This window comes from Diceros bicornis, chromosome 18, assembly GCF_020826845.1.
Source record: "Diceros bicornis minor isolate mBicDic1 chromosome 18, mDicBic1.mat.cur, whole genome shotgun sequence".
NCBI lineage: Eukaryota > Metazoa > Chordata > Mammalia > Perissodactyla > Rhinocerotidae > Diceros > Diceros bicornis.
In genome coordinates, this window is record NC_080757.1 from 55,591,740 (window position 1) to 55,612,157 (window position 20,418).

Genomic DNA, 20,418 nt, shown 5'->3' on the forward strand with positions numbered 1-20,418 from the left:
GAAATGGCCCAAAATTGTTGGCCTGTGCATGCTACCCTTCCTCTTGTAGGTTTTTCCTACAGGATGTAAGCCATATCAAGTCAGATGCCTTTGCATCTTTAGATCACTTTCTTACCTAGAAACTTCCTGGCTTATTTTATTTGTCATTACAACCCTGATGTTCGTAAATGAGAAAAGGAAAGTCCCAAGATAGTAAATAATTAGTCTAAAACCAGCAATTAAATGGTCAAGGGAGTAAGTGGTAGGCATACCAGGTCCTCTGACTTCAAGGGCAACAGAACCCTGTCCACCACCTCACCTTACTTTAAACCACCTGTATTTCCTGGCATTGCTCAGGAGTCCTGCTAACTATAATAAATAGTAGGAATTTTTAAAAAGAAATGATGGAATTAAAATAATTTTCTACATTCAAATACAAAGCTATAACCGGTTTTGTGACAAAATTTCCTTTTAAACCACATTTATGCTGAAGAGCTGAAGCACAGAAAAGTAGATCCCTGCTGCTACTCACCCTGCTGTTACACCTGCAATTTGCACCATCTGTTCTTGTGACTTACTAATGGAGAAGGGAGCACTTCCTAGGAACCAGTGGTTTGAAAGCAAAGAGGAAGTTCAAGGGAATCAGTAGATGATCATTCCTCTTTACCATATTCCAGTGAAATACACTGTCATCAGCCCTACTGTTATTTGTTAAGATTTCAGCAGCCCTGGGGGCTCAGTAATTGACTCTGCATACCCTAACCATTAGACAACTGGACCAGCACACACCTGTAGGCTCACCTTTCCATTTTAACAAAAACCCCACTTCCAGTGAGGTTACCTCAGAGTTGTAATCTCAACCACAAAGGAGCAGACACACACAGCACTATATAATTATTTTTAATGTCCAGAGTTTATAATATGAGGGCCAGAGCTTTCTCCCCAACTCAAGTTTACAAATTCTCGATTGGCTTGTGAGGCCAATAAGGATACTTCTTCTTGTCTAATTTGGTTTCTGGGAAGACTTCATTCAAGTCCTCAATGGTCATCTGATCAAATGGAATTATGTTCTTCATCTTCTCCAGCTGGAAAGAGGGGAAATGTGTTAAGGTAAGGTAAATAGGGCCACAGACATGCAAAAAGGAATCCAAGGCAGGTTACTGCCACTAGGTGAAGACGTGTGACCGCAAAAAGAGAGAAAACATATTACTGGCAAAGGCCAAGGCTCATCCTTACCTCTTTCTGGTATTCCTCAATCCTGGCCTTTGACAGAGACACAAACTCAGCACAATTTTTCACCTTTAAGAGAAGGGAGAAATTCTGTTTTGAAACCAAGTTGTACTGTCCTGACCCTGACGCTCCCAAGGTATGACAAGTCCCAGAGCCCACTCTTGCTTTCCCACTTTATGTGGAGAATATGTGGCTGCCCTGACTACTAGGGGGAGTTTGCTCTGGGAGGCAAACTACAGCTTTTCCTAAAGGCACAAAGAAGCCCATACAGGAGGACCGGCTTATGATGGCAGGACCAAGGTTCTTCAGCCAGTTACTCACCTAGGCAACCTACAAAATGGCTGTGTTTCATAAGGGCCAGTTACTGAATGGTCAGGACAAGCCAACTGACTGCCTAGCCAGACTCCTCTTTGGTGGAGCCACCTGGGTTCCAACATTTGGCCTTCAGTACTTTCAAGCAAATAGTTAGGTATTTGAGCACTACCGTGGATAATTTTCCTACTCCATTCCAACTCCTTGTTTTTTAACACCCTTGTTGAGGTATAACTGACATACAATAAAATGCACATATTTAAAGAGTACCACTTGAGGGCCGGCCCCGTGGCTTAGCGGTTAGGTGCACGCGCTCCACTGCTGGCGGCCCTGGTTCAGATCCCAGGCGCGCACCGACGCACCACTTCTCTGGCCACGCTGAGGCCGCGTCCCACATATAGCAACTAGAAGGATGTGGAGCTATGACATACAACTATCTACTGGGGCTTTGGGGGAAAAAATAAATAAATAAGTAAATAAAATTAAAAAAAAAAAATTTAAAGAGTACCACTTGATACGTTTTGATCTATGTATCCACGTGTGAAACCATCCCCACAATCAAGACAGTGAACAAATGTAGCAGCCCCCTCCCTCCCATTCCCAGGCAACTATTGATGTGCTGTCACCATGCATTAGTTGCATTTTCTAGAGTTTTATTTTATTCCTCCTTTAAATTCACTCTACCTTAACCTAACTAAGAAATACAGAGCCATCAGGAATTAAGAGAATTTTAGAATAAATAAGAGTCTCAACTACTTACATCTTCTTTTTCTTCAGCATCCACTAGGACAGTATATTTATCCTCTGGCACAGGAATCTTCAGGGCATTAAACTACAAACATACGGACAGTGAGTTGTCGTTAATATACCGAGGAGACCAAAGAAAGGGCTCAAGGCTGCTAATCCTTATAGAGCACATGAAAACACATTCTCCAATCCAAGAGAAAACCGGTATGCTTCTAGAGTGTTGTAGTGGAAAGAATACTAGACTGGGAACAGGAGCTCCAGTTTCTTCTCAGCCCTGTTACTAACTGGAGACCCTGGACAATTCGTTATTACAATCAGCCTCAGTTTCTTCACCTGAAAAGAACAGCTGGACTTGATGGCCTTGAACCTTGGAGTTCTAAAGAAATTCTGATTTTTCTTTTAAGTGAAACCCTAGGGACTGACTGGCGGAATTACTGTTTGCATGATGGAGATGGCCTCCTCAGGAGCCTGCTTAGTGGTATGGCCCCAGCACTTAGCACGGCACCTGGCACAGAGCAGGCCCTCGATAAGCATCTGTTCAATGAATAAGCAAACTATGTACTGAGGTTTAATGTGTAAATATCAGAAGAGGATAGGTGGATGAGAAATTACAGCTATAAGGGACACTAAAAAAGAGCTGAGAAAGGAGGAAAATGGTGAAAGGGTAGAAAAGATATTAGTCTGTTCCAAAGGGGGACAGGTGGGAGGCTAAGAAATAATTCAGGCAGAGTTGGGCGGAAACATTTAACTCTGGCTCCCTGATCAAGGCTATACTGTACTGTTTCTTTTGACAAGAAACCCGCTGAATGAAGAGACTCTGAATTCTCCGCACGTATTTACCATTTCTATCTACTACTGCAAGACCTTTGGCCACCCCCATCTCTCCTGAGCCTCCTCTGGGATCTGAGTGTTAACACCAGCCTTCTTTCCTGTCACCTTGCATGTGTAATTTTCTACCATCCTGCTGCCCAGCCACAAGCCACGTTACAACAAACCAGTGCTTTAGTCGCCTGAAGTCTCACCTTCTTCTCAAAGTCGTCTACCAAGCCGGCCTTCGCCACGTTGGCCTTGTAGTACGCCCAGTCAATAGCAGGTGGAGTCTCAGGTAGAGTAGCCAACCTGCTCGCAGGGAAAAGCAAGTTAAGGCTGTTCCATGAGCAACAGAAAATTTACACAGTAATTTCCCTGTTCCTTATTCCAATGGCTTGGAGCTACCATCACACTTTTCCCTAGGAGAGAGATCAGAAGAATGCAAAAAATTTGCTTTCATTTGGAAAATGCATGGATTTCTTTATACTTTCCGTCAGAAGGACTTCAGAAATTCATATGTAATTCCAAAGCACTGTTTTGTTTCCTGTTCAATGGCAAGTTACGAGGCTCCCTCTCAGAAAGGTACGGACCTGGAGGTGAGGGTCTCATTCCAGGATTTCAGGGAGTTAGCAATGGCCTTCTGGTTTCGGGGTATGATCTCCCCAAAAGCTACCCAGTCAATGGCTTTTAGAGCAAGTTTTCGCCCAGCCATCTTGAGATCCTAAAAAATAAAATACGTCAAATCAAAACACAGCTCCTGGAAAGAATCCTCTAAAGGGCATTTTAGAAACATGCAAGTCTTTAAGAAACAGATCAGCATCCTCTGAGCGCTTGGTGGGTAAATTTATCAACTAAAGGAATTAGGATTACTAAATCAGAAAAGGAGGACAGTTTAGCTTTTCAAATTCAAGTCGTGCAACCTGGCATAGAAATATATTCTTTCCCCTAGGTGGTCCTCCCACTATGCCCCATATCCTCACGCATCCTTGCGAGCCCAGTGCCCTACTGTTTTCTCTCCATGTGCCTTGGGAAATATTGCTCAAGTAATATTCATGCATTGCATACAATGCATGAATACATACAATACATATACTTCCATTCTGATTGTGTTTTATTCAATGATTCTCCAGTGCACAGAACATGACACATACACAAGTTTCAACAATGCTTAGTTAAATAGAGCAAAGTCTAGGCCAGAATTTCCTCATCTGAAAAATGGGGATAATATCAGCCCTGCTTACCTCAGAAAGCTGTTAAAAGTATCAACTGAAATTGTGCCCATGAATTTTCTCCACAGTCTTATACAAACTTAAGGGGCTCTCTATCCCCTCCCTAGCAGAGCGGTAATGCACCTGCACCTTCTTATTTATGTCTGATTATCCCCTGCAGCACTAGCACATACCCTGAGTATACTAGCAATACCTTAAAAGAAGTGTTCAACACATAATGTGAATGTGAGAGATGGAAACTGATTACAGCCATTTTTTTAACCAAGACAGAATATGGAACATAGTCAACTTAAACGAAATATGATCAGTGTCAGACATTAAGAGAAAGACTGAAATGTTCAAGGTCTTTACAAGCTATGGGGTGGATCACAAGGGAGGTGGAAGAAATCTTTCCTAGGATCTTAAAAAGAAACTTGCCAACAGCTGCCCCTTCTTTTCTTTCCCTCTCAGGGCAGCTATGTTTCCCGGTGTGGCGGTGAGAGCAGATGACTTCTAAAGACGCCACAGAAATAAACGCCCTTACAGAGACTTTTCCAAGCCCCAGTAGGAGGCAGACTTCACAAATGAAGGGATTTTTGTCTTTTATTTACTGGTGAGTTCCCAGGGCCTAGAACAGGCCATGTACACAGGAGGTGCTCCGTGAATATTTGTTGAACGGGTAAGTGAACCCTGCACTTGACAAGCTCTGAACGCGCCACACGCTCGAATGCTGGGCCCTCGGGAGCGAGGGCAGAGCGCAGCCTCCAGCCCGCTGAGTGTCCCTCAGCAAGGTAATGCTATCTCCGGGTAACGCTTCTCCAGCCCCCAAACCGGACTACCGAAGTCGTCCGCGCTGGGGGCGGCCTGAACAAGACAAGGTGTGTGGAGACGCCTAAGTCAGCGGCGGCCGGGTCACAGCCGAGCCCCTGGGAGCTCGCGCGCTGGGGACGGGAGAAGAAGGGAGCGGGGAGCAAAGCGGCAGCAGCTACACCCGGGCGCTCTGCCAGCGAGGCACCAGCAGGGCCCAGCGGCCTCGGCAGGAGGTGCGACAAGGGTCGGCACGAACTTTGCAGGCGGCAGAGCAGACGAACCCGCAGGGACGCGGGTCCAACACCCTAAACCCCACTCACCTTCACCGACCGCGAAGGCCCACACTCCACAGCAGCAAGTAACGGAAGTGGGTCACCGGAAGGCCTCCTCTCAGCCAACCCTAAAGCCAAAGGGGCGGGCCTTGCTTCGCAGGTTAGCCAGTAGAGACGAAAGCTGGTTCCGGAAGTTCCACCCCCCCGGGCGGGCACAGTGCCTCCCCCGCGCAGGTCCCCGGGCGCTGGTTGGGGGCGCTCCCGTCCCTCTCCCCCGGCCCCACCCCCGCCGATGGGCCAGCCCGGCTCTCCCTGCCGAGGGATGGGCCGGCTCGGCGGCGCGCGGGCAGCGGCGGCGGCGGCGGCGGCCCAAGATGGCGGAGCTGCAGCTGGACCCGGCGATGGCGGGGCTGGGAGGGGGTGGCGGGAGCGGGCTGAGCGACGGGGGTGGCCCGGGTCGGGGACCCCCCAGCCCTCGCCCCGGTGGCCCCACGCCCCGCGGGCACGGCCGCCCGCCCGCCGCCGCCGCGCAGCCGCTGGAGCCGGGTCCCGGACCGCCTGAGCGGGCAGGGGGCGGTGGCGCGGCGCGCTGGGTCAGGCTGAACGTGGGCGGCACCTACTTCGTGACCACCAGGCAGACCCTAGGCCGGGAGCCCAAGTCTTTCCTCTGCCGCCTTTGCTGCCAGGAGGACCCGGAGCTGGACTCGGACAAGGTGCGCCCCGCCCTCGGGCGCGACCGCGGCTTTCGGACCCCCTCGTTCTTCCTAGGCTCGTCCCCACGTTCCTGCGACACCCTCCTCACTGGCGGGCTCCTCGGGCGGGGCCCCCGTCCTTCTCCGCCCCCCTCGCCAGGCTAGCCCCGGGGGCTGTTCTCCCCCATCCTCAGGCGCACCCTGGCTTTCTCCCTGACCCCGCCCTTGGTTCTCAGCGACTCCTTCCCCCCACCGTGCCCACCCATACCCACGAGAACCCATTCCACACCTCTTCTCCGTATTCCTCTCATCCTAGCCCCTCAGGTCTGCATGAGTTTTTCCCTGGCTCCTCGTCAGCCCCTTACTGCCTGTGCCAGATGCATCCAGAACTGGGTCAGGGTGAGCTAAGGCATCTTTGTAGCTTTCTCAGACTTCCTCTCGGACCCCTTTGCCAAGTTGGGTGAAAGCCTGCGTCTGATGATGGCTTCGACAGCTGCAGGAAGTGCTTCTCACGATATCACACTTCTTTCCTGTGGTCCTGTTCCCTGAGCTCCCATCTGGTAACAGTCACCGTTTTAGGTCCATGTTTGAGATCAGATACATTACTTGGAAAGAGGTTACCATTTGCCAGTGCAACCCTGAGCTCACTGGTTAAGACGGAGGGAAAATGATAACCGAAGAATGCTGTTGGGCAAGATGCATGGCTGCTAACCAAAGGGTTGAGAGGTGACAAAAGCTTAACCCGTTTCCCGTTTGACCTGTTTGAATTTTTTTTCACTTTACACGTTCATATTTTAGTTCCTAGCTTATAGGCATTGGCCATTGCTTACACCACCTTATATCCCATATAGCACTGAGCCAGTTACCTTGCAGCAGAGTTGGGATTGGGTGAACATTGGTTGATTTCATTTATTCATCTTCTCCTGTAATAAACCTCAGATTGATGGAAACTTGTCCTACCCTAACTTTAAAGAGTTTCCAAAATCCTTGCTTATAAACGAATTATTTTTATCTACCCTAAATCTTCCTTGTTGCAGTAGAAGCCAGTTTATTCTTGTTCCTTTTACTGTAAAGATGAGTAGGATTAAAGCTGCTCAGAGCCAAATCCTGGCAGTGCCAAGCTTCCTGTGGGCACAGAGCTGAGGTATGTGAGTTACAGCTGGCAGGGCAGACTCCCACTGATGTTGGCCTTGAGCTCCAGAGTGTTGCCAACTAAACAGAGGTTTTCTTAGAATTAGGAATATGATTCGGGGGCAATAGAGAGGTGAGAATGTCTATCTCAAGCAAAGATTTAAATCATGCAACTATGGCATTGTCTTTCTCCCTTTCTTTATAACAAGGATCCCACAGAAGAATGTTGGTAGTTGTGTCCAATAAAGATTTTAGAAGTTCAAGTAGATGTCTGGATGATAGGACTGTATATTTGTAACACCTTACCTGAAATGATCTTAAAAGTGCAAGATACATATAGCTAGCCTTCTTGCCAATAGTTTGTGATAAGCAAATATCTAGCAAAACTTGAGCTCTCACTAATGAATTGTGACAGAGAGGTTGAAACCCTGCTCTGACGTAGTCTTAAAGCTCCGCAATGATACCCTTGTGTTTGGTTGGCAGGACGAGACAGGGGCCTATCTGATTGACAGGGACCCCACCTACTTTGGTCCTATCCTAAACTACCTCCGCCATGGGAAACTCATCATTACGAAGGAGTTAGCAGAAGAAGGTAAGAACAGTGTTTGCGCTGGTCATTTTCAAAATTGAGGCTGAGGGCCGGCCCCGTGCCTTAGCGGTTAAGTGCGCGCGCTCCACTACTGGCAGCCCAGGTTCGGATACCGGGCGCCCGCTCATGCACCGCTTCTCCGGCCACGCTAAGGCTGCGTCCCACGTGCAGCAACTGGAAGGATGTGCAACTATGACATACGGCTGTCTACTGGGGCTTTGGGGGAAAAAGAGGAGGATTGGCAGGAGATGTTAGCTCAGAGCCGGTCTTCCTCAGCAAAAAGAGGAGGATTAGCATGGATGTTAGCTCAGGGCTGATCTTCCTCACAAAACAACAACAACAACAACAAAAAATTGAGGCCGAATCTTTAAAGTTGTTTCACATATTTGAATTTTGTTTGAGATTTTCATCAAGCTTTTGTGCAGGTGTAATAAAGGTTAATGGAAGTGAGCAGAGAACCTCCTTCAGGTACCTAGTCTTGTCTGAGTGAGTCTTGCTTAAGGGATCCCCATTGGGTTCTGTTCAGCCTCCTTAATGAGAAGAAAAATAGGGAGCTCGGCTTTACAGATAGCTTCAGGAGTGTTTTTTGAGCCTGCAAAATTGTCAGGATTCCTTTTTATGTTTACTTCTGTGGTAGCAGTCAATGTCCGTATCCTGAAGCAAAACATCTCTGACACTTAGTTATTTATATTTCCAATTTTAGTTTGATCTTGCAGCTGTAAAAAAATAAAGGCTTGGCCTCATTTCTTTTAAGACTGGTCTCATGCTTCCTTGTAAATTTTTGCAGCTGACCTAATTCATTCTCCAGTCCATTGTCAAGTGCATCATCAGTTGCCTCATCTTTTTGGTTTGTAGGGCATTTGGGCTGTAAGTGGGTCTTGACAGCTTTCTAAAAGGCTTGGCTTGGTCTCACTGAAAGGATTCAGCTGAAGACTGGGACCTGTCCCTAAATCCAGGGCACCCTGATCTGGGAGCTTTAGCTCTGAGTAAGAAAGCCGTAATGGCTGCGCTGGTTATGAAGTGACTACAGAACACCTCTGTTTCAACCAGTAAAAAGAGAACTCGCTCTCTCTTTTTTTTAATGCCCTGTTTTTGTTTTTGTTTTTTAACATTTCAAATGCATACAAAAGTAGTGGGACTAGTACAATAAATCCCATGCACCCACCATCCAGCTTCAACAATTACCAACTCATGGGTAATCTTATTTCTTGAAAAGAGGAATCATAAGCATCTTTTCTAAAGCATTTATTTATTTTAAAAAAAATTTTTGTTTTGAAATAATTTCAAACTTAGAGAAAAGGGCAAGAGTGGTACAAAGCACTCACTTTACCCAGATTCACCAGTTTTTAACATCTTTTGGTCATATTTGCATTATCATTTATATATTCTCTCTCCTCCTCCTGCCTCTCCTCCCCCTCCCCCCCAGTTTTTATTTCTGAGCTATTTGAGAACAGATTACAGACTTTATCCCTTAGTACTTCAATGTGTATTTCCCAAGAACAAGGATATTCTCTTACATAACCACCGTACACTTATCAAATTCAGGAAATTTTATATTGATAATGTGTTTATCTATAGCTTATTTTCCAATTTTGTCAATTGTTCCAATAGTGGCCTTTATAGCAAACATTTTCCTAATACAGGATCACACATCCCATTTAGTTGTCTTGTCTAAGGCCTTTGATTTTGTTTAGCATGGGATTCTGTCAATTACTGCCTTTCATATTGTTCCGAAAATAAGCATCCTATTAAATTTGGTCCACATAAATTTACACACACCCACCTCCCCTTGGTCATTTTTAGGACAAACTGGGTAAAAATTGTAAGCTCAAGAGTTGTCCGGTGGAATAGTTCCAGGAACTAAGTGACATATGGGAAAGATGTCACTCCCTGCAGCTAATGGACAGGTGCAGGGAGAGTCGGGGAAGGTGCCAGGTGAGAAACCGTAGGGGGGAAATGGAGTGAACAGAGCAGACCCTTGTGCCTGACTCACTTTCCTTGGGGAAAAGGTAATGAGTACATGCTAAAGAGCAAAGAAACGTTTTCCAGGCTGAAGAAGAGAGACTAGACTTGCATTTGAAAAATACAGTTCTTAGCAAGCATGTCAACTCCAGCCCCTTCTTGCTGTTTTCTGAGGATCACACACATCTCTAACTACAGTTTGGTCCTTTTTCTAGGTGTGCTGGAAGAAGCGGAGTTTTACAACATCGCGTCTCTTGTGCGCCTGGTTAAGGAAAGGATACGGGACAATGAGAACAGAACTTCACAAGTAATGGGTTTTGAACTCTTAAGGGGAAAATATCTCAAGTGGCTCTCTTTTTCCATGAGTCTGGGTGTGATTTGAAAAGGATGATGTGCTGCTTGGTGAGAGCCCTGCCTCTCTCCTTAGAGCTGAAGGTCTGTGTGGAACACTGTCCATCTGCCAGGCAGACAGCGCATACTCCTCCAGACTTGTTCAGAACAAGGAAATAGAGAAGAAAAAATAACAAAGGAAACAAAACAGCCCCATGTCCCTTTAGAAGAATGGGGTGGCTGTGGCTGCTCACCATATGGCAGTGGGAGGAGCCCACAGCACTTTAAGACAGAGTATCTGTCAGACAGAGTGTCTGTCTCCCTCCACGTCAAGACCAAATGAGGTCTTGCTTCCACCCATTGGCCGCTCTTTCATAGGACCAGCCTTTACCGTGTGACCACAGCACATCTAGCTCCTGACAGCCACTTGAAACCCATCGCATGGCGTAGACCTTAGAAGCTGCTTGTGAATCATGCTTCTGAGAAAAATAATATCAAGCTTCTCTTTTTATTATTAAGTCTGGATTTTTATATTAACTCGGTAGATATAGTAACAAATGAAACAATTTGCCGCCTACTTGGAGAAGGGAAGATGGTAGGGCGTACTTAGCTTATTTCATGTCACATCACCCATCATGTCTTAAGTGGCCACAATAGCTTCTGTTAGGCCCTTGGAATTCTGTGACTAATAAGAGAAGGTCCGTGCCCTCAAGAAGCTTGAAGTCTAGCAGAAAGACACTCCCTTTCATGTATTTAGGCTCTGTTTTACGAAAGTACAACTGCAGTAACAGAGGACAGAGTCGGACTCCACCATGACCATCTGTCTTGTAGCATGACTTGCATCTTATCCCATCAGAGACTTGTGGTGGATGCTTTCTTGAGATCTTATCTATTGCAACATAGCATTTTCATGTGATTAAGAAGAAGGTGATGTTTCTTTTCAAAAGTAAAAAATAGTTCCTTGCTCTTCCTGTGTTGGACTTCATATATCAAAGTTATCTGGTTCTAAGTGGAATTATCTGGATGAATAACTACACCTATGATGAAAAATGAACTCTCTTATCCATTTTATCTGCAGCACTTTGCGAAGGTGGAAAGAAGGGCTTGTTCTCTTCCCTCTGGCCAGTAGTTGCAAGTTTCCTTTTTGATATTCAAAGATGAATTTGTAGTTGGCTTACAGATTACCATTTGAAATATGATCTATTGTCACCAGTCTTTTTGCCATCTCATATTTACGCCATCTTTATTGTAGAAGTTTAATAGCTTAGACATTCTGAAAACCTAGCTTTATCCTCAATTTTCCATGTTCCAAAAAAAAGTTTTGATTGCTTAGTATAAATTTTGATGGTACCATGAATTATGTAATTTGAAACCATTCAAATCATAGTACCTGAGCATGCTCAGTTCTTTGCCATTAGCTAATTCCTTGAGAACATTGTAAGATTTCTATTTGATGACAGCAATTAAGTTAATTAGTCCTTTAGATTCTGAAGGCTTGTGGATTTATACCCAGTTGGAAGCTTTTTTATTCTAGGAATGTCAAGACCTTTTTGATGTTAATTGATCTTTCTGTCTGTTCTTGTTGTTTAGTGAAACTCTGGGCAATGGATTTGATGTTGATCAAAGATACCCTCTTTTGCATTTGTTGCACACGGCTCTAAGGTCAAGTTGGCCGTATGTGGATTTCTGTGGCTGTCCCTTCAAACAGCTTATCTCCTTTAACTTGTCTGTGTTTAAGGAGACACACGTGGCAGACATTCGGGCGAAGCCCAAGATGTGGGGGTCCTATCCCACCTTTTTTCGGTCACCTCTCATCTCTTTTAGTGGCTGCCACCATTCTACTTCTTTGCTGTCTCTGATAATATATTTTGCTAGGGATTAAACTTGGTGCATTTGAGAGTACCAGTGGTTTACTTTGGAAGAGAAAAATAATAAAGAGGCAATACAGACATCTTAAATACTTGGGGGGCCGGCCCCGTGGCTTAGCGGTTGGGTGCGTGCGCTCCGCTACTGGCGGCTCGGGTTGGGATCCGGGCGCGCACCGACACACCGCTTGTCTGGCCATGCTTAGGCAGCGTCCCACATACAGCAGCTAGAGGGATGTGCAACTGTGACGTACAACTATCTACTGGGGCTTTGGGGAGAAAAGGGGAAAAAAAGGAGGAGGATTGGCAATAGATGTTAGCTCAGGGCTGGTCTTGCTCACCAAAAAAAAAAAAAAAAATACCTGGGACTCTGACAACTGTGGCCAATATCATAGGTCTTTTGTATGCTCTGAGATGCTCAAAGTCTTGTAATATAAAACACCTAGTTGTTTCCAAAATGTGTGGTTAGAGTGATTGAAATCTTCAGAAGATCTGTCCTATATTTTATATGGAAGGAAATTTTTTTTTGTCTTAGTACCTTGGTTAATTAATGATAGCTGTACCTCACTTAGAAGGAGAAAGCATAGAAGGAAGAATACAATGTTATCAGGCAGACCTGGGCTCAAGTCCCAGCTCTACCTCCAATCCACTTAATTGCTGTACAGCTTGGGCAAGGTACTGCACTCTGACACAGGGTCCCACGTGCAGAAGGGAGCCAATGCCTGCCTTCCGGGACTGCAGTGAAGACTAGAGGAGAAGGGTGTAACACTTTGGGCTGTAGCACTCAGTAATTAGTAGCTGCTTTTGTTTATCCAGTATTTCCCAAGTAGTGAGTTGTTCTAAAACTAATTTTCCAGATAACTGAAGCCAACTTGTCCTTTGAACAGTACTAAGTTTTCGTCATTCTTAAGGAAACAGTCCATATTTTCTTAAAATCATATTGAACATAACTGACCCCTCTCTCACATGACTGGGCATCATTGTTAGGAACCTTGGTTGCTGTTTGTGCTGTAACAAATGCCTCGTGCCTTCGGGGACGGGCAGTGAATGTGCAGCTGTTTGACCCAACACTGAATGGTCCCAGACTACTAAACATTGAGTCCTCCTGTGTACCTTTAACTCTCCTGCTGTGAATGGGACCTTCCATCTGGTGAGCATGCCTCCCTGCAGCAACCCTCACCTGACTTTGGCTTCTAACCCTCCATGGGCCAAGTCCTAAGTGTGAGGGGTTCTGCTGTGGATAAAGTGTAGGGGGCCTTAGTGCTATAGCTTCGGGACATCCATTTCTGTTGCTCAGCCTTTTGGCTTCTGGTTCTAACTTAGGTTCTCACGAGTTGAGTCTGACCGGCAAATAACTTCTCTCTGAATTTCTGACACCAGCTCGATGTCTAACAGTTCAGTCTTACCCTGACATTGACTACCCAGAGTTAGCGTCAGACTCCACAGGTCTCAGGGCTCAGTCCCACAAGACCGCCTTCACTTCAGACACCAGTCCCGGGTCCCCAGGCTACCCACACTTCCATCTGACATGGCTGCAAATTCGAGGGTTCCCACGACACCCCCTTCAAGTTCAGTCATTTGCTAGAATGACTCGTAGAACTTAGGAAAGTGCTATACTTAACTATTATAGTTTATTATGAATGATAACAAAGGAACAGCCAGATGAAGAGATACATAGCGCGAGGTCCTGAAGGATCCTGAGTGCAGGAGCGTCTATCCTCGTGCGCCACTCGCCCAGCACATGGACGTGTTTGCCAACTTGGAAACTCCCTGAACCCTGGCATTTAGGGGTTTTTAAGGATGTTTCATTATGTAGAAATGATTGATTAAGTCATTGGCCATTGGTGATTGAACTCAATCTCCAGCCCCTTCCCCTCCCCCGAGGTCAGGCGGTGAGGCTGAAAGTTCCAGCCCTCTAATCACCTGTTAGGTCTTTCTGGTGACCCATCATTAGCATACAAAAGACACTTCTATCACTCAGGAGATTCCAAAGGTTTTGGGAGCTCTGTGCCAGGAGCCAGGGACAGAGACCAAATATTTATTTTTTATATACCACACTTCTTTGACAGAAGTGTTACCATATAACACTGGAACACTTTCACTTTCAGGTAGCATCAGCAGAAGGTAAAAATAGCTTTAACATTTGTACATTATGGGATTCATATTTAATGTATTATTCCCATAATTAGGTATCACTCTGAATAAACCAAAACGTGGTCTACATTTTCGGCATGTACGTCAGATGTGAATGACTTCAGAACAAAATGTGGCTTTTCTTGTCCAAAGTAATTTTACTCTATTTTCTGCTTAGGGAAATAGATGAAATCTAAGTGTATCAGCATGGTTGCTCACCTAATTCATCCCTCCAAAGTTCAGGATTATTTTACTCACTGATTCATGTTCTTGGACCCTTTATTTTCTTTCTTTCCTTGGATAAGCTTCTATTGAAAAACTACAGTGCTGCTTGTAAAAGGGGATGGTGAGTGGCTGCCAAGAAAAAAATTCCAAGCAAACTCCTTTTCAGTCCTTATTCTTTTGAAGAGCCTCACCGTGGCAGCCTTGAACTGTTGTGTCCTTGAAATTGTTCTTCAAAGTCTGTTTGTGGTTGTCACAGGGCCCCGTGAAGCACGTGTACAGAGTCCTGCAGTGCCAAGAAGAGGAGCTTACCCAGATGGTCTCCACTATGTCCGATGGTTGGAAATTCGAGCAGGTATGTTTTTTAAGTAGCAGCAACCCTGTAGCTCAGCCTGGGAGTCCACACTCTTTAGACAACCACCGTCTGTAGCCAGTTAATCACGCTGAGAGTTCAGTAGGGCCAGGTGTGATCCCTTTCAGAAACATGGGAAAAGAGAGCCACTTGGTGTGGATTCTTTGCCCATTGAGTACATGTACAACATGTACAACATGTACTCAGTACGTGATGAGTTGGGGAGAATTGGGAATAGTATCGTGTCTCTCGGCTTCACATGCAAAGTTTCAACTTGATTGTCCCCAGAGGGAGCCAGCCAGCTTGTTTAGGCTTAAAAATGCCTCTCTGGCTTTTTTTCCTTCAGAGGGATTCCGTTCAGAAGTACTCATTGACACATTCTAGAATAAGTACCCAAAGAAGACTAGGATTCAACAACCACCCTTCCTTTGCCTACCCCAGGGTCAGAACTTTATCGTTCTGAATATATTCAATCCACCATAAAAAGCTTGGGGGACAGGTGTGATGTGAAAGGAATCAAACATAATGAGAAGTGTGGCCTCGTCATTTCCCGTTGGTCTGTTGATTTCTGTTCTTTCAGCTTTGTGCTTATGATTGAAGTATCAGAACAAAGCGACTGAGAGTCAGAATTTTACTGTTTTCTTCCTTTAGATGGCAGAATTGTTCATCTGTTATCTTCAAAACATAGGGAGGCTGAGCATGAATAGAATGAATATATTATAATTTAAATGGATCGTGCCTATTTTTATGTAGAGTTTAAGAGGTCAGTTGAACTTCACCATAAGCTTACTTTCTAAAATAAAAGTTACTCTATGTGTTAACAGTATTATGTTATAGATCAAATACACAGTCTCTGTCTTCAGAGCCAACACTGGATTATTCCTCACACTTATCTTCCACTGCAGATTCGAGTCTGCCTGTATGTGTCAGCCTAGTTCTTGTTCAGGTGTGAGTTGCAAAATGTTGCCATAATTCCATTCCAGAAGTGTTTTCCCTGACATAAGGTCCTAAGCAAAGGATATTTTGAAAACTTTTTAAAAGTATACTCGGGGCCAGCCCGGTGGCATAGTGGTTAAGTTCACACATTCCGCTTCAGCGGCCTGGGGTTCACTGGTTTGGATCCTGGGCATGGACCTACTCACTGCTCATCAAGCCATGCTGAGGCAGTGTCCCACATAGAAGAACTAGAAGGACCTACAACTAGGATATACAGCTATGTACTGGGGCTTTGGGGAGAAAAAAGAAAAAGAGGAAGATTGGCAACAGATGTTAGCGCAGGGCCACTCTTCCTCAAAAAAAAAAATATACTTTGTGAAACTAGTGAATAATTTTTTATCTTCCTTTTCTCATCATATTAATGTCCTGTGGGAGGACAAAGTATGCTCCCATTGACTCCGTTATGTGGACGAGGAAGTTAAGGCACAGGAAGGCTGAGGTGTTTGTAGCTCAGTCATTCAGCAAGTCAGTCATGGTCTCCTGACTTGAGGCCGTGCATGCTTGCCAGGACAACATCATCCTTGGGCTCAGCTTTTCCCTCTGCGTGTGTACTTCCTATTGAGAACTAAATCCTAAATTCAGTTCTCCAAAAAGGTTAAAAGTACCAGCAGTATATGGCTTATGGTAGCTATTCAGTGATTTGCTCTTTGCTTTCCCGAGCCTTCCAAGTGCCAGCCTCCTGTCTAGGACTTCTGTTTAAAGATGAGCCAGCTCTGTAGCTCTGTGTAGTTGTTTTGGCTGAAGCAAGTGTCCATTTTCATTCACAGAAACATTCCATTTCACCTCAGTGTCTGCTAGAAGGAATGTGACTGTGTTAATCCTAGTTGCTGCCTTTAGGATTGTTTCAGTGCTTGTGTGAGGGGGACAGTGGCAGAACTCATACTTTTCCTCTTTGGGGAAGCTTTGTTGATGACACCCTGATGAATAACTAAGACCCAGTTATCCCCTGGGGCCTTGATAGTCTCAGAGAATTCTTCATCCTTTGAGAAGCAGAACTACCGAGTTCAGTCAGGAGGAGGGTTTGGTTTGTGTGGCACTTTAGTTTTTTTTTTTAATCGAGGTCATGATAGTTAATAACGTGAAATTTCAGTTGTACCTTATTACTTGTCAGTCACCATATAAATGACACTTTAGTATTTTAAGATCACTGTGTGTTCACCGTGTTCTTGTCTTATCAGCTAATCAGCATTGGATCTTCCTATAACTATGGCAATGAGGATCAGGCAGAATTCCTCTGTGTTGTCTCCAGAGAACTAAATAATTCTACCAATGGCATTGTCATAGAGCCGAGTGAAAAGGCAAAGGTAAGAAGTCGCTTCCCCAGTTTTGTCTCCGACTCTATGTGGCCTTGCCTGAACTGGCGCTCATCGCTTCTTCCCTTTCCTTCTCAAGCCAGCTTTCATTTCCCTTTCATGTTGGGCTTTTGGCTGTTGTAATTTAAATCAGGATTTATGGAGCGGTGACAGGGGTCCTTAGTTAGGAAACGTGAACTGAAATAGGGCAGATTTTTCCCAGACTCTGTCAAATCAATGAAAAAGAAAAGCTTATTGCCACTAATTACTACAAAGTGAGAATTCTGAAACTTAAAATTAGAAAGTATTTTGCCTTGATCGTTGAAACTGTTTTTTATTTTTTTGCTGCCCCAAGAGAAGAGGTATTTTGTTACCTTTGTGACTTCTCCCCCAAGTTACTGGAAAATTGTATACTGTTGTCTTCTTCCTCCGCTGTGCCCCTCACACACACACACGTGCACACACACACTTCTAAATCACCGACATGTGGCAACCCTGAGCCGCATCCTTTAGCCTTTAGCACTGGAGAAGTGGTCCAGCAGCACGTAAACTCCAGGCCCGACCGTGGTCAGCAAGCCTTTACAACTACTTCAGGGGACGTTGCCTCGCCTCCTGGGATAACAGGGATTGTGTGCTGCTCACCAGGGTCCAGTGGAAAGCAGCTGTGGGTCTCTTTTCCCTCAGCAGTCTGCTTAGCAACCTCAGCCTAAAGTCAGTCTGCATCTAGTCTAAACCTCAGCCCTCTCCTCCATCTTCCACTTCCAGATTCTTCAGGAGAGAGGATCTCGGATGTAAACCAGAATCCTAAACGTCAAGAGAGCAACAGCAGAGCACCTCTCTGAAGTTAAATCTTGCTCCTGTACAGTAACCGAGCTATTGCAAAGCAAAGCTGAGCCTGGCCCCTCAGTGGAAAAGTGTTCTGGTCAAAACCAAAGGAACCCCCAACCCCCGCACACACACACAGGAACCCGAAGACAGATATACCTTCCGGCTGCAGAATACCTTTTCATAAACCTCCTGTTGTTTTCTTGGCTAGTGTTATAACAAATCTTTATAGCAGCAGCTGGGCTGGGTTCCCAGTTGGAGCCCTTATGGGGATCTGGGGAAGGGGAAAAGGAAGGCCTGGCTCCTTGCACATGCCTACTTCAAGGAAGCTGGAGTAAATGGAAGAGGATTGTCCCTGAGCTGTGCCATGTTTTCACCTGAGTACGCCATGGACGCTGGCAGCCATTTGCACACTCTTTCCCCTCCTTCTATGCATCCCAGACTAATGCAGCAGATGCAAGGGGTTCTAGCTTCAGTTTATCGAATTGAATTGAGGTTTGGGATAAAGGGTAGAGTTGCCAGAGTACTCCACATTGCTGTGAACAAAGCTCTTTGAGGAAGGGGAGGATGAGCTTTCCTTGGCTGTGGGTGGAGGTTGGGAATCGTTGATCTGGATTCATGGCACTTGGTTGCTACCGTGTTCAGCTTTGCCTCATTTGTCTCCAGCAGCGTAGAGCCTCCAGATAGCTTGCTTTCTCCCCAAGAAGAGGTTTGAGGCGGACGGCATCCTGCACTGAATCAGACAGACAGACAGATGGGAGCTTTAGGTAGTTGGTGTAACTGCTTCTGCAGCCTTTTCTTACCCTTCATTAGCTCATCTTCCTCCCCTGACTTTTTAAACTGGTCCGAGGATAAAGGGACTTTGGACCCTCTGATGGCATGGGGTGGGGACGGCTGTTTCTTTGAAAGTTGCCAAATGTGTTATGTTGTAGTATCCAAAAGTGGTGTTATTTCTGTGATTGTCTCTTGAAAATGCCTTGACTGAACATGCGATATTTGTTTGTGTCTCTTCTTGGTTTCTAACCTTGGCAAACCTGCCCCGCAGCCATGTCTGTGACCCCACACTATCCCTAGTAGTGTGTATGTGTTTGCTGGGCAGTCTGAGGACTCCCTGCATCTCTGATCCCACCCCTCACCATCACTTCTTTCTATGGAATGCTGTGTCATCAGGGATCAAACGCTTGTTTGACAAGGGGGAGCAAAGCCCTCCTTTGGGCTGTGACCACACAGCTTGTATCTGGACCTTTTCTCTGAGATCTTGAGTCTCGGTGAGCAGTCGTCGAATGCAAAGGAGCCGGAGAATCCTTATTTTTCCCTAGATGACTTCCAGAGTGTGGCACATGGTCCAGAGAAGGGGAAGGTGCCCCTGGGGAATGCTCCATCTATAAAAACGACCTCAAGCCATTTGTTCCTGGGTCCCTTCACAGTTGAGGTTCTCTGCTCCACAGCTCAACTGCTTACTGGGTGGGTCTAGGGTCATAATTTTCGGAAATAACATATTGACCGTGCCAAATGTCTTTTGAGCTTGTGACCTCCCCACGCCCAGATGGCGTAACTCTTCTCCAGGATTCTCACTTTGACCTTATTTCTCTGTGTGTAGAGTAGGATAGAAATGTGTGTGGGGGTGTCTGCTGAAACACATGTGTCTGCGCACCGTGAGCGTGCATGGTGGCACCTCTGAAGTCTGGCCCATGCCCAGGATTTTTACAGCTGTGAAATATTAGAGGAACTTCTGCCTACAATCAAAGCAGTCACCTTTTCAAAAAGGTCGCAGGCATCCATCCTGTCTTTCAGGGAGAAGAAAAAAAGATTTGAGCGTATCAAGCTGCTCTGACCAGAGTAGGAGAGAGGACTTTGGAAGAGGTGTTCTTTGGCCAATTCAAATAAGTAATGTCAGACCGAAGGAGGAAAAGCACCTTCATTTGGGGCCTCATGCCCAATCAAATTTCCTTTCCTGGGGCGTGATGCCTGATAATCAGCCTCTGGTCCCAAGCCAGCAAGAAGGTGAGAAGAGGGCTGGAGGGTAGACATGGGCAAGCCCCTCAGGAGTGCATTGTTACCATCGTTTCTCTTTTCGGAATTCCACAGCGGATCCTGTAAAAAGACTCCTGAGCCCCTTGCTAAGTGTTCTGAGGAGCAGACATAGTGATATTTCTGCTCTCCTAGAGCACTAGCTTTCACCACGTTTCCCGCCTCATGGTACCCGAGTGACAATTTAAATTTTTCCAGTGCTCCAGAAATCAGGATGATTCATTTCCTAAGGTTTCTGGAAAAGTATTTTACCCAAGCCCTTTATGAACCAAGGTGGTGTTTTTTCTTGAAAGCCTTACCCCCCTGGGGTAGTCTGGCTGATAACTTCAGAGAGAGGTCTGGCATTGGTTTGGGGGTATCACATGACCAGTGACCCACACTCTCTCCAGCTGCCCAGTGCTGCCAAGCGGGGAGTGTCTTCCTGCTTCCTTCTCTGCCCACATCTGAAGCCCAGGGCGATGCAGGCCAGGCCCAGGAGCAGCCTGGCATCTCCTGAGTGACGACACAGTAGTGCACTTCTGTCTTTTCCTCAGAACCTGCTCTTTTTCCTTGGCAGTGAGGTGGGGCCCAACCTCCTCTAGAGTGACTTCATTTCTGCACAGTTAACTGATCTCAGGGGTGTCAGCGAGA

General features: G+C 45.8%; 2 protein-coding genes across 3 annotated transcripts; one reads left to right on the top strand and one right to left on the bottom strand.

Annotated features, from left to right (window-relative positions):
* Window positions 1–863: 863 nt before the first annotated feature.
* Window positions 864–5,486, bottom strand: ATP5PD (ATP synthase peripheral stalk subunit d). The gene is made up of 6 exons (XM_058561569.1): window positions 5,417–5,486; window positions 3,669–3,799; window positions 3,291–3,387; window positions 2,282–2,353; window positions 1,216–1,278; window positions 864–1,064 (listed from the first exon to the last, which is right to left on the bottom strand). The coding sequence occupies exons 2-6, from the start codon at window positions 3,788–3,790 to the stop codon at window positions 933–935; spliced, it is 486 nt and encodes a 161-aa protein (XP_058417552.1). The 5' UTR covers window positions 3,791–3,799; window positions 5,417–5,486; the 3' UTR covers window positions 864–932.
* Window positions 5,487–5,727: 241 nt separating this feature from the next.
* On the top strand, window positions 5,728–18,748 carry KCTD2 (potassium channel tetramerization domain containing 2). Of its 2 annotated transcripts, XM_058561567.1 has the most exons (6): window positions 5,728–6,081; window positions 7,675–7,783; window positions 9,958–10,049; window positions 14,552–14,647; window positions 16,819–16,944; window positions 17,698–18,748. In XM_058561567.1, the coding sequence occupies exons 1-6, from the start codon at window positions 5,743–5,745 to the stop codon at window positions 17,725–17,727; spliced, it is 792 nt and encodes a 263-aa protein (XP_058417550.1). In that variant the 5' UTR covers window positions 5,728–5,742; the 3' UTR covers window positions 17,728–18,748. The 2 variants fall into 2 exon arrangements, with proteins under 2 accessions (XP_058417550.1, XP_058417551.1); XM_058561568.1 differs by lacking the exons at window positions 16,819–16,944; window positions 17,698–18,748 and adding an exon at window positions 15,225–16,781.
* Window positions 18,749–20,418: the final 1,670 nt, after the last annotated feature.

Excerpts from the sequence above, each read along its gene's own strand:
- ATP5PD (XM_058561569.1), bottom strand. The coding sequence starts at position 3,790 with ATGGCTGGGCGAAAACTTGCTCTAAAAGCCATTGACTGGGTAGCTTTT. Across the intron at positions 3,388-3,668 it reads AATGAGACCCTCACCTCCAG|GTTGGCTACTCTACCTGAGA; the intron begins GTCCGTACCTTT and ends CCCTGCGAGCAG. Across the intron at positions 1,279-2,281 it reads ATGCTGAAGAAAAAGAAGAT|GTGAAAAATTGTGCTGAGTT; the intron begins GTAAGTAGTTGA and ends CTTCTCTTAAAG.
- KCTD2 (XM_058561567.1), top strand. The coding sequence starts at position 5,743 with ATGGCGGAGCTGCAGCTGGACCCGGCGATGGCGGGGCTGGGAGGGGGT. Across the intron at positions 6,082-7,674 it reads CGGAGCTGGACTCGGACAAG|GACGAGACAGGGGCCTATCT; the intron begins GTGCGCCCCGCC and ends TTTGGTTGGCAG. Across the intron at positions 7,784-9,957 it reads GAAGGAGTTAGCAGAAGAAG|GTGTGCTGGAAGAAGCGGAG; the intron begins GTAAGAACAGTG and ends TCCTTTTTCTAG.